Source organism: Hakea prostrata, chromosome 2 (genome assembly GCF_041222555.1).
Source record: "Hakea prostrata isolate BN-2017 chromosome 2, UWA_Hpros_2, whole genome shotgun sequence".
NCBI lineage: Eukaryota > Viridiplantae > Streptophyta > Magnoliopsida > Proteales > Proteaceae > Hakea > Hakea prostrata.
The window spans coordinates 64716760-64730642 of NC_142601.1; the positions used below are offsets into that span (position 1 = coordinate 64716760).

The 13883-nt window shown below is 38.2% G+C and overlaps 1 protein-coding gene across 1 annotated transcript in view; it reads right to left on the reverse strand.

Annotated features, from left to right (window-relative positions):
* The window catches only part of LOC149025719 (DNA topoisomerase, type IA, core), a 58057-nt gene that overhangs the window by 35154 nt on the left and 9020 nt on the right, over positions 1-13883 (reverse strand). The window contains exons 5-7 of the mRNA XM_089145931.1: positions 5493-6147; positions 5078-5164; positions 700-746 (exon numbers count right to left, since the gene is read on the reverse strand). Coding sequence (XP_089002057.1) covers positions 700-746; positions 5078-5164; positions 5493-6147 — 789 coding nt within the window. The remainder of the gene's footprint in view (positions 1-699; positions 747-5077; positions 5165-5492; positions 6148-13883) is intronic.

Consider the following 13883-nt stretch of genomic DNA (forward strand, 5'->3'; position numbering starts at 1 on the left):
ATAGGCTTGGATTTGGGGTGATTCTATTGAGGGAATAAGTTAGGAAAGTATTTACTATTAATATGGGGAAGGAAAAGTAGGTTAGGATGATGTTTTCGGCTATCAAGGGAAATAAGGGTGAGAGCTGCTGCTCTCGTGTAGCAGTAGGATTACCTACTGCTGGAAGGGTGTTGCTCTGTTCTTTAATTCTGCACTTAATAAATTCTTATATTATTATTGTTTTCCTGTGTTGATTCGCCATTGTTAAGCTACTGAATTGGGGACTTAACATATCCCAATAAACAGTGTAAAAAAAGATAGGATAGCATTAGAATCTAAAATTTGACAAATGGTTAATATAGGTCATGTCCTCTGTATATGGGATACATAATCTGTCAGATGGAAGAATTGGGAGTCTTGTGATGTCTGGAAATGCTACAGACCCTTGTGACAATGATATTTAGCCAATGACGAAACCCAGCCAGTCTGCACTTATTACGTAAAGCTAGATGATCATACGACTATACAAGAAAACCTTGAAAAGTCAGCGATCAATAACAGGATTCCACTTGTAAGAAACCATAGGTAAGTTTTGGAACGTGAAGAGACCCTAATTTTCCTAATGAATACATGCTAGCAACACATAACATCATAGACAACCTCCAGCAAACAAAATAATGTGTATGCATATCCATGGATGTAAAATGGTCTAATACTGACCTTTCTATGACCAAAGAGTGTACGTCCTCAGCAGCTTCATTGGAAACCTTAAATCAAATATGAGGAAAGTGAGCATTTTAAAAGATGATATTCTTAATTATAAACGTGCCAGACAAACTCAGTGCAAGAAAATGAGTTTTTTTTTCTAAAACACAATATCACCAAAGGGGGAAAATGTGACAGGTAATCATGATAATATTTTAAGTATGTAAAGAACAACCGTTATGAACTTTTTTCTACTAGCTGTAGTTGAATATCATAATGGTCAATGCTCATAACAACCATTAATAGCTAAGAAGAATACATAAACCAGTTATGCATAATCAATATTTGACACAAAAACCAAATTTACAGAAACAGTAACCAAAAAGCAGACAGTGCAAGAGCATTACCACCTGTGGAAACACCAAACGGATTATATTCGATCCCAAAATATCAATGTTCATACAAAATGAACTTCTTAATGGAGGTTTGTTAGAAAAAATGATAAAAGGAACCCAGAGGGAAAGTTGAGCAACTACCCTGCAATGCTACCAACCCTGATGCCCTCTGTGATGCTACTTTGGTCCTTGCTATGATGCCCTCTGCAATTGCTAGAACGAAGGCCCCCTTTCACTGAATAGAAAACTGCACCACTCTATCTTGACCTTGGTTTTATCTTGGTCTATTGGCCTTAATTTGGTCCATTTTGGCATAGTATTATACAACTGTTGTGCTTGCTTAGCCCTGTTATCTTTTACTTGCCTAGCTTTTGTATTCTTTTCCTTCCCCCCCCCTCTCTCCTTGGGTTAATGAATTTATCTATTCACCCAAAAAAAAAATCCAACAAACACTGAACCAGTTCAACTACAAAACAGATAAAAATAATAATAATAACCTATCTTTTTACATAGGCTAGACATTCAGTTTTTAGGCCCATAGGCCCCATAGAGTAGGTCAATTACCAAATAACGTTGGGAAAAAAGGCCCGACACCAATATCTCTCAACCCTAGGTTAACTGCAAGGCAACAAATAATTAGGTGCAGGATCTGTGTCATCCAATTAGTAATCCTGGATTAAGTATATTCAAGTTAATCGAGGTTAGTTTTGACTTGGCCAAAAACTGAAATCTCAAGGTTTTGACCGAAGGTACTTTTCGAGCAAGGTTTCCACCCTATTTCCGGGGTTTATATGGCCTCCATTTATCTGATTTCTCGCCTCCTACCTATTTAAAGCATAATAAACACAATGGAACAGGTAGTTTGCCAAAAAAAAACCACTAAAAAGTTATCATTCAAGTATACTAACAAATGACTGGTTCCGAGAAATACAAATTGTATTATATACAGGCATAGAATCATCAACATACACGAATAGTTTGATAGAATGGTTACATATACAACAAGTCAACAAAATACAATGACCAACTAGATCAAGTAATGGTGTCTCATACATATTAGGTTCAAGCCCAGTGCGAGTGTAGCCTCTGTCGTTACATCCACTACTGATTCTCAGCGCCCTACAGGTATTTTCAATTGTCACAGTGTCAACTTCATTTATCCCTCTTGGATAATTGACTCTAAGCAACCAACCACATAACAAGCTCATCCTCTTTATTTCATACTTATTCATCTAATGTTCGAACAGCTGATGGATCTTTGTCTCCAATCTTTGGAAAGGGTTTCATTACCTCTTCTCTTACACTTACCCTTTCTTCTGTTTTGCATGTTCCAAAATTTATGGCTAACATTTTGTCTATTAGTAGTCTTACCCCTGATATGAAATGCAAAATAATTTTTCCCCTTCCCATTGTATTTTTCAGAACTTGGAAAAGAAGCGTACAATTGATAGTGGTAGACAGAAGGGGGGCTCTACTTATTGGGCAAGTCTCATCAGTTTTTTCTACGGCCTTTTCATCGTCCTCTCCTGCACTTATGTCTTTATTGCAGTGGCATAATTGTCTTGGCCACATTCCTTTATCAGTTTTGTCTAGATCATTTCTTGAAATGATTAAGTGATGTAATTTGAATGATTTTCATTGTGATACTTGCATTTTAGCCAAGCAAAGTAGACATGTCTATCCAAATTTTTTATAATCGTAGTAATATTCCTTTCTTTGTTATTCATTCTGATGTGTGGGGTCCCTCTCGAACTATGTCTATATCTGGTCATAAATAGTTTATTACCTTTATTGGCTATTTTACTAGAACCACATGGGTTTATCTTCTTCACCAAAAGGGTGATGTGTTTTGGTGTTTCCAGAATTTTCACAATATGGTTAGGACTCAGTTTGGGGCTATCATAAAAATTATGCGGACCGATAACGGGACTGAATACTCGAGTGGGGCTTTTCCCTCTTATCTTGTTGATCATGGGGATTATACATCAAACCAGTTGTGTGGGTACCTCTCCTCAAAATGGGGTGGCTGAGCACAAAAATAGACATCTTCTTAAGGTGGCATTATCTTATGTTCACTATGCATGTGTCTCCTCGTTTTTTGGGTGATGCAGCTTAAGTCACTACCTATCTGATTAGCAGGATGTCTTCCTGAGTCTTGGATCAATGCTTTCTTCTTAAAGTTCTTTCACGGACAGCCAACTTTACAGTCCCCCCCCAAGGTTGTGGTGTATATTTTTGGGCTATTCTCCTACACAAAAGGGTATAAGTGTTACCATCCTGCCTCTCATCATTTTTTTTGTATCTATGGATGTTGTCTTTCAAAAATAGGTTCCTTTCTTTTCCCCTCCTTTTCTTCAAGGGGAGAGTATTAGTAAAGAAGCTCCGGTGTTCCTTGAGATTCCTCCTGAGGTTCCTACTGCCAAGTTTCCTTTATCCTTTGGAAGATGGAGTGACTGGACAGAAACAGTTGGTGGATGATGTGCAGGGGAGACTAGATCTCTGAAGAACTATCAAAGGAAGCAGAACATACCCCCTTCTGAGCCACGCCAGTTAGAAGCACCAACTCCTAGTCCTGAAGAATCAGCTTCTCTTAGTGAGTTTGTCTCTAACTTAGATTTATCTATTGCATTAAGAAAGCAACCAAGTACTTGCATTAAACACCCTATTTCTAACCATATCTCATATCAATCCCTATCCCCAGAATTTCAAAGCTTTATTTCCTCTTTGTCCTCCACCTCTATTCCTAACTCATGGCAGGAGGCATTGTCCCACTCAAACTGGAAGAAAGCTATGGATGAGAAAATGAAAGCCCAAAATGAAAAAAACAAAACGTGAAAGTTGGTGTCTTTGCCTACATAGAAATAGATTGTTGGGTGCAAATGGATGTTCATAATAAAAGTATGAAACACAAAACAGATGGAACCATTGAGAGATATAAGGCTAGACTAGTGGCCAAAGGCTTCACTCAAACCTATAGTTGGTCGAACAATAGTCCTATAGAATTTTCCTTTAAGCTTTAATGGAATGAGTCGATCACACAAAACCCCGGATGCACCTCTCCACTTCATTCACCTTATTTTAATTCTTTGAAAAACATCATCCTCTACCTCTTTTATTTATGATTGAACCTAGGTATCTAAAACATCACTCTAAAGAATCTCCACATCGTCAAGTTTCACCACCTCATCGTCTGCCCGAGCATGACTAAAGTTACAAACCAGATATTCTGTCTTCGTTCTACTTAATTTAGAGCCTCTTGATTCCAAAACTGTTCTCCATGATTCTAACTTGGTATTAATCCCCACTTGAGTCTCATCTATCAACATAATATCATCAACAAAAATCATACACCAAGGGATCTCGTCTTGAATGTCTTTGGTTAATTCATCCATTGCAAGTGCAAATAAATATGGGCTTAAAGTTGATCCTTGATGTAGCCCTACTATAATTAGGAATTCATTACTTTGTCCCCCCACTGTTCTTACACTTGTCACTGAACCATCATACATATCATTAATTATGTCACATATTTACTTGCAACACTTCTTTTCTCTAGTACTTGCCAATGCACTAGAAACTCTATCATAAGTTTTTTCTAGGTCAATAAATACCATATGAAGGTCTTTCCTACACTCTCTATACCTTTTTTAAAGTCTCCTAATTGGGTAAATAGCCTCCGTTGTAGATCTTCCCAGCATAAACCCAAACTGGTTCTCCGCAATTGTGTTTAAGTGTCTCAAATGGGTTTCATTTACTCTCTCCCATAATATCATAGTATGACTCATCAGTTTAATGCCCCTATAGTAATTATAGCTTTGAATATCTCATTTATTTTTGTAAATTGGAACCACAATGATATGACATTAATAACCAAAAGAAAGGATAAGAAATATGCTAATAGCTCAAAAAGTTCAAAGAAAAATTCATTGTGCATCGCCCGATGTTGAATCAAATAAACACACAAAAAGGAAGTTTCATGCAGCCAAAGTGATACCTACGTGGAGACCATCAGTCCGCATGTAAGTAATCAGTCCTGTTGCCTCCTGATTTGATAGTTTAACCCCCTCGTATAGCTTCTGGGCAAGCTGAATTACATAGAAAAAACAAGTTCCATGAGACAGCCTACAAATTTTAAAATTGAAGCTCACCCGTCCAACCAAACCTGAAAGACAAATATAAATATTCCCCATAGCATTTGGTATGCAAATGCTAAATCTATATGGTTCAAACATCACCATAAAGTTTTAGCAAACCCATAGGATTGGTCATACATACAAAATCCTTTAGATAGAAAATACTAAAAATAAGAACCTTTGAGCTTCTTCAATCACTACGAGAAAAGGAAAATATTTGCACATGAAAAAGGTGAAGAAATATGAGCAAGGAACAGAATAATTTGAAAATGACTCTAACCTTCATAGTATATGAGGCTGTGAAATGTAATTTGTTTGCAGCATCTTGCTGAATAGTTGATGTTATGTACGGTGTAGGAGGATTTTTTCTTATTTGGCTCCTTTTAGAATGTACAACTTCAAATTTTGATGAAGTAATTGTATCTTCAATGGATTTCGCCTCCACATGTGAGCTGATTGACATCTGTTCTAACCTCTTAGAACCAAAGTGTGTCAAGTGTGATGTAACAAAACCGCCATTATCGAAGTAACCAGGTTCTTTTCTGTTAAATTCGACACCAACGGTCCAATACTCTCGTGGTTTAAATTCATCAATTTCCATTTCTCTATCACATATTAGAGCCAAAGCTGCCGATTGGACCCGCCCAGCTGATTGGCAAGCAGGCAATTTCCTCCACAACAATGGTGAAATACTGAATCCAATTAAATAATCAAGAGCACGGCGTGCAAGGTAAGCATGAACCAGGTCCACAGAAATGTCTCTTGGAGACTGCAGAGCACTTTTGACAGAAGATTCAGTTATTTCATGAAAAACAACCCTTGCTACAGTGATATTTTCATGCAAAGCATCCTGCTGCTGCAACATTTCTGTAATGTGCCAGGCTATTGCCTCTCCTTCACGGTCAGGATCAGATGCAAGGATAAGATTTTTTGCCCTGAAAATCCAACCAAACCAAAACATAACAAGAATGCTCAGAAGCAGAAACAAGATCCAGTATTAACAAATATGGCAAGCTACACTGATCTAAACTCCTTCACCAAAAAGCAACCAGTATTTCAGTCACTAGGAGGGACAAAGTAGAAGGTTATTGTCAAGTTAGGACCCAAGGACCCTTGGGTCAGACACGCAATCTGTAACACATATATTTATGTTCCTTATCTCTGAGCTAGGACTCATTCTCCTAGAAATGCTAACCATTAATCAGGTATGGAACCATAAGGCAACATCGAATCACACATCTCATCATACACTAAAAGCAAAAATAACAGAGAACCTGAACCTGGTAGAGTGGTAGGCCCTAGTCTACTATTAAAGTTGTGCCAAGTTCTGGGATAGCTGCTAAGAGAAGAAAAGTTGCCCAACCACAAGTAAAGGGTCCCATGGATGCCCCCATATGAGGAGAACCCTAGCAAGTAGATGTTGATAGGCATAGAAAGGGTCCCTATCAAACTACAATAGAGAATCAAAGTCAACCACTGGCAGAGAAGAGGAAAGTTGATAATGCAATTGCAGATTGGTCTTATCAACAGGGAATCTCATTTAATGCAGTCAAATCAGTGAGCTTCAAGGTCATGGTTGAATCAATTGCTCAATATGGACCAAGATATGTGCCCCCTACTTATCATGAATTAAGGGTGCCATAGTTAATGATGTAGGAGAAACCCTAGAAACTAGGGGACCTACAAAGTGGGCTACTAGACTCTTAGAATTAGACACCTATTCTTGACAGATAGTAAAGAAAGGAATTTGCAGCACTTGAGTTCTGATTAATCATGCATTTAAGACAGTTAAAGTAGAGAAATAAATACAATAAGTCCTACTGATAAGCACAACTAAACAAGAATCAATAGGGAAACAAGGGGATGGGGATCTTGGCACCATAACACTAAATTGAATGCAAGGGTATTAAGAAACTTAAAGAAAATAGAGCTGTCATAATCAATATCAGATTTCTAACAAGGAATTCAACAATTAACAATGTAAAGGGAGTCTTAGGAAGTTTTTGTTTTAAACAAAACTACTACCAAATAATAAATGAGAAATATTTAGGGAGAGATAACGTTACATGCTTATCCTGGCTGCAAAACAAGGGTTAGAAAACATTTAGGAACAGAAATAAGAGAAAAAATATATATATTTTGAGGTAGTGGTGAATCCTAGGAAAGGAGAAAAATATATTTTGAAGTAATGATGTATCCTAGGAAAGAGAGTAGGTGATAAGAGAGAGGGAGAGAAAGAAAAGAAACAAAGAGAAGGAAAGGGAGACTAACAAAAGAAAACTAGACTTCCACAAAAAAAAAAACAGAACAACCGTGGGGTTTGGGGAAGAAGAAGAAGATTTCCAGGAAAGAAACTAGGTCTTTTTTTGAAAGGAAAAAAAAAGTAGATATTTGTAAAGGAGAGCAAGGGGAATTTTTCTAGTGGGAAACAAGGGTGAAAGGAGGAGAGAGAGATTACCTGGAGAGAAGGGGAAGAGCTAGTTCCACAGGGGAGAGAGAGAGAGAGAGAGAGAGAGAGCAGCGTGAGCTTCTTTTCTAATTATTTTCTTCATTCATTGATTGCCAAAAACGAATTCTATACAAGGTTTAAATAAAAAATTTGATCCCTCACAACCCTACATGTTTAATTCCCAAAATAATCCCAACTTAAATTGTATATATAATCCAAACTCAAAATAATTCAAAATTGGGCCAAAATAGACTCTAGGCCCAGCCCATAAAGACTCAAACATGAAATTAAAATATTTCAATAGTAAACTACTACCCAACCCACTAAGACTAAGGAAAATAACATGACAAACTGCCTATGAGAAGTGTTTCCCATCGAACCATAGGATCTTAGCAATCCAATAACCTTCGAACTCATCATCCATCCACATAGATGTTGTCATGGGATGATCTCTACGTCAACGTCGCCGGTAAACTCGGAACTGCTCACAGATATCCTCATCAACTCTCCCTGACTTTGAAGATTTCACCTCCGGTGAATAAAGGCTCTGGTAGTACTATAGCATATATGGGTGAAGTCGTTGTAGCTCCTCCATCGTGATCCAAGCATTGTCGATCTCAGGATGTCCCCGACTCCCCGCCACTTAACTAGGAATTCTCTATAACCTCCCTCTTTTGTAGTTGTAACTCTCTCATCAAGGATCTCTTCAACTATTTCAACTCTGTTGTGAAATTTAGGCATAGGTAGTACTGAAGTAGTAGGGAGTGAAGGGATCTTACCAACAGGGTCATCAAAAACAAAGGGAAGGATGTCAAGGTCATCTGGATAGAAAGATGCAGTAGTAAGAGTGCCATGGAAGGGGACAAGGTCCTCCACATTGAAAATATTGCCAATCCCCATGTTAGTTGGCAGATTAAGAACATAGGCATTAGCTCCTATTTTCTTCAGAATCTCCAATGGTCTTGCACTACAAGCGTCTAGCTTGCTTGCTTTACCTTTAGTGAAACGTTGCAGTCTGATCCTAACCATCACCATATCTCCTTCTTGAAACTCTTGCAATTGTTGATGCACATCAGCTTTGGACTTATATTGATAATTACTCAGTGCTATTCGTTGTCTTATACTTGCATGTAAATCAGATATGAGTAACGTAAAAGACTCAGCTGATGGGGAAGTCCTAGAGCTGGACACAGCTAGAATAAGGTCTATAGGAGCCTTGGGCTGGTATCCTAGACAAACCTCAAAAGGTGACAGACCAGTGGTTCAGTTCTTAGAACTATTATAGGCAAACTCGGCTTGGGTAAGGACCCGATCCCAACTGGTAAGCTACTCTCCTATAAGGCAACGCAACAAGTCCTCTAGACTTCTATTAACAACCTCGGTCTGACCATCGGTTTGGGGGTGAAATGCAGAAGAGAAACGGAGTTTGGTTCCAATCATCCTCCATAGAGTCCGCCAAAAGTGACTAGTGAACTTAACATCCCTATTGGACACTATGGTATTACTTTGCGAGGCAACTAGAGCATAAACAACTCCTGACTCTTTACATTCAACTACGAATTCTTGCTGATTTAGTATGCCAAGTGTTTAGAGCAAGTTTGTTTGATGGTACTGCCTTAATGCTCCACAACCTTAAGCTCTTTTGGGGTGCTAGGGGTCAATCGGATCTTTTTCCCTTTATATTCAAAGATACAGATGTTAGATTTCCCATAGGTAGTGACATCCCTATCATATAACCATGGTCTCCCTAAAATGATGTGAGCAAAATCCATCTCTAGGACATCACACCACACTCTATCCTCATAACAAGTAAAATGTAGGGGAACTGAACACCTAAGGGTTACAGGGATAGTAGACTGATCAACCCAAGCAACCTTGTATGGTTTGGGGTGAGCCTCTGGTTTGAGCCCCATTCTGGAAACAGCACTTTGAGCAACTACATTCATATAGCTATCACTATCTATGGCGACTCGACAGTTCTTACCTTGATGGCTAGTGTAGGTAATAAAAATATCAGTCCGTTGCCAATCATCAGTATCTTTGGGTTGTGATACCATACAAACGCACAACTCCAAGCTTAGACCCATATACCATATCGAGATCATCATCAGATATGTCCTCATCTGGTCTATGGTCTTCATACTCAGGCTCTTGATCATCATCCTGATCTAAATCCATATGGTCTTGCCCTCCAACATAAAGGTTTCTATTAGGGCATTCCCTAGCAACATGTCCAAATCCTTGGCATTTGAAACACTGGAGCTGGCCAGCTTTCATGGGGGGAGTTCCCAAAATGCCTTTACCCTTATTATCAATTGGGTGTTGTGGATTAACATGGGGTCTTTGGAAATTGGTAGTGTTAGGGGTAGACCTTCGGAAACTAGATTCTTCAGGCTGAAAGCTATTCTTTTGAGGAAAAGTCTTTATGGACGTCTCAAGTTCTAGAGCAATCCTAAAGGCTTGAGGGACATCTCGCACTAAGTGGGGTGCAAGTCGTGACTGGATATCTGAGTTAAGTCCAGTAATAAACCTAGAAAGTGTTTGCTCAACATCCTCACGAGTACGGCTTCTAATCTTCTTAAGTTCATTGAATTTGGCCATGTACTCAGTCACTATTAATTTCCTTTGCTTTAAGGTGTTCATCTCGTTCAACAAGATCAGCCTATAGGTGATAGGTAAGAACTCCCTTTTAAGCCTTTCTTGCATCTCAACCCAAGTGGTCATTGGCTCAAGTCCTAGATTGTTCTCTTAGTACTCTAATTCTGTCCAAAAATCTTGGGCAGCCCCGGTAAGCTTAATCTTAGCAAACCTAAAGCGAACCTCTTCTGACATATTATAAAAATCAAAGTACCTATCCATTTGTCTAATTCAATCTAGTAAGACTTTCGCATCTATTTGGTCATCATAAGATGGGGCCTCTACCTTGACTATCCTCCTAATATTGAACCCTCTATCATGGGTGTCAAGAGCATTGTCATGCTCATAGGTTGCATGATGTATAGGACCAAGATGTCCACGTGCTCCACGATCTCTACCTCTACCTCTTCCATTACCTTGGAAATTATCCCCAGTTCTATCAAGATCCTCGAAGCGGTGGTCAAAGTTCTGTAGGTCGACTTGGTAGTTTTCATTCCTAGGTCCATTGTCTTGAGTATTATGTCCATGCTGCTCTTGCTGTCCCTCTATGGCTGTAAGTCGTGTTGCAAGGGTCCAAACATTACATTCTATGGCCTGAATGGTGGTGGCTTGGGCTGCCTGTGCTGCCCTTTGGTTATTTAACTCTTCTTGAGTTGTTTGAATGGCCTTTAAGATCTCTCCATTTTTTTGGAGCAACTGAGTCATTTGGTCAGGGGTCAATTGTGCACTTGATGAACCAGTCATATTGGAATATTCGTTTCCACTTCGGGTTACTACCATACACAGTCTAACCTAAACACACCTAAACTAAAACCAGTAATTCTAACAACTCGAAACCTTAAAGTCCAGCAGTACTAACACTCTAAACCATGCTCTGATATCAGAATTGATGTAGGAGAAACCCTAGAAACTAAGGGACCTACAAAGTGGGCTACTAGACTCTTAGAATTAGACACCTATTCTTTGACGATAGTAAAGAAAGGAATTTGCAGCACTTGAGTTCTGATTAATCATGCATTTAAGACAGTTAAAGTAGAGAAATAAATACAATAAGTCCTACTGATAAGCACAACTAAACAAGAATCAATAGGGAAACAAGGGGATGGGGATCTTGGCACCATAACACTAAATTGAATGCAAGGGTATTAAGAAACTTAAAGAAAATAGAGCTGTCATAATCAATATCAGATTTCTAACAAGGAATTCAACAATTAACAATGTAAAGGGAGTCTTAGGAAGTTTTTGTTTTAAACAAAACTACTACCAAATAATAAATGAGAAATATTTAGGGAGAGATAACGTTACATGCTTATCCTGGCTGCAAAACAGGGGTTAGAAAACATTTAGGAACAGAAATAAGAGAAAAAATATATATTTTGAGGTAGTGGTGAATCTTAGGAAAGGAGAAAAATATATTTTGAAGTAATGGCTTAAAACTGCCAAATAATAAATGAGAAATATTTAGGTAGAGATAATGTTACCTGCTGATCCTGGTTGCAAAACAGGGGTTAGAAAACATTTAGGAACAGAAATAAGAGAAAGAAAAAATATATTTTGAGGTAGTGGTGAATCCTAGGAAAGGGGAAAAATATATTTTGAAGTAATGGTGTATCCTAGGAAAGAGAGTAGGTGATAAGAGAGAGGGAGAGAAAGAAAAGAAACAAAGAGAAGGGAAGGGAGACTAACAAAAGAAAACTAGACTACCGTATAAGGGAAAGAGGGAAGAAAAAAAAAGAAAAAGATTTTTTTTTCTGCAAAAAAAAAACAGAACAACCGTGGGGTTTGGGGAAGAAGAAGAAGATTTCTAGTAAAGAAACTAGGTCTTTTTTGAGAAAAAAAAAAGAGTAGATCTTTGTAGAGGAGAGCAAGGGGAATTTTTCTAGTGGGAAACAAAGGTGAGAGGAGGAGAGAGAGATGAACTGGAGAGAGGGGGAAGAGCTAGTTTCGCCAGGAGAGAGAGAGAGAGAGAGAGAGAGAGAGAGAGAGAGCAGCGTGAGCTTCTTTTCTAATTCTTTTCTTCATTCATTGATTGCCAAAAACGAATTTCATACAAGGTTTAAATAAAAAAAATTGATCCCTCACAACCCTACATGTTTAATTCCCAAAATAACCCCAACTTAAGTAGTATATATAACCAAGGTTTAAAGTATCCCACGATACCATAGTAACCATACGATACTAGTCCATACGTATCCATATTTGACCCAACCGATACGATACATCTCGATACGTTTCTCTATTAATTACACTAAAATACCATAACCAAAGCGATACAATACTCGATACAGGACGATACGTCTCTTAAAATCACTTGACCGATACGATACTTGATACCGATACTTTAAACCTTGTATATAACCCAAACTCAAAATAATTCAAAATTAGGCCAAAATAGACTCTAGGCCCATCCCATAAAGACTCAAACATGAAATTAAAATATTTTAATAGTAAACTACTACCCAACCCACTAAGACTAAGGAAAATAACATGACAAACGGCCTATGAGCAATGCTTCCCATCGAACCATAGGATCCTAGCAATCCAATAACCTCCAAACTCATCATCCATCCACATAGATGCTATCGTGGGATGATCTCTACGTCGGCGTCGCTGGTAAACTCGGAACTGCTCACTGATATCCTCATCAGTTGAAGTCATGAGAGAGTCTTTGAAACGAAAAACATATATATATATATATATATATATATATATATATATATATACATGAGAGTATATAGACACAATATGGATGTACTCTCATGTCTGATGGTTGGACGGACCAAAGAGGCGGACGGTTGATTAACTTCCTTGTCAGTTCTTTTGAGGAGATTTATTTTACCGGATCTATTAATGCATCTAAACATATACGAGATGGAAACATGTTTCATTTTTTTGACAGCAAGGTGAAGGAAATTGGGTAGGAGTCTGCTATACAAGAAGTGACTAACAATGCTGCCAACTACAAAACTGTTGGTAAGTTGTTGATCAAGAAGAGGAAGAGGCCACAATGGACCCCTTGTGCAGCCCATTACATTGATCTTATGTTGGAGGACATATGCAATATCAAATACTATTAGACTGTGATAGCAAAAGCTAGGAATGTGGCACAAATCAGTTATAGGCACACTTGCCTTCTTGAAGCCATGAGAAGCAAAACAGGTGGCCATGATCTTGTAAGTGCTGGTGTAACAAGATTTGCAGCATCATTTCTAACACTTCAAAGCTTATTGAAGTACAAGGATACCTTGAGGTCCCTATTTATTTCTAAAGATTGGAAGAAATCTCCTTGAAAAACACAAACGCAGGAAGAGGATGGAAGAAACAATTTAAGCTACAACATTTTGGAATGCAACGAAAGATTGTTTTTGAGCTTCAAAGCCTCTTATTACTACCTTGAGGATCAAAGATTGTTTTTGACCTTCAAAGCTTCTTATTACTACCTTGAGGATCGTATATGGTGATTAGAAGCCAACTTTGCCTGAAGTTTATGTTGCCATGAAAAAGGCAAAACAAGTTATAAAGGAAATTTCTGAGGCCAAAGAAAGATTATGGAAGAAAGTGATAGAAATTGTTGACAAGCGTTGG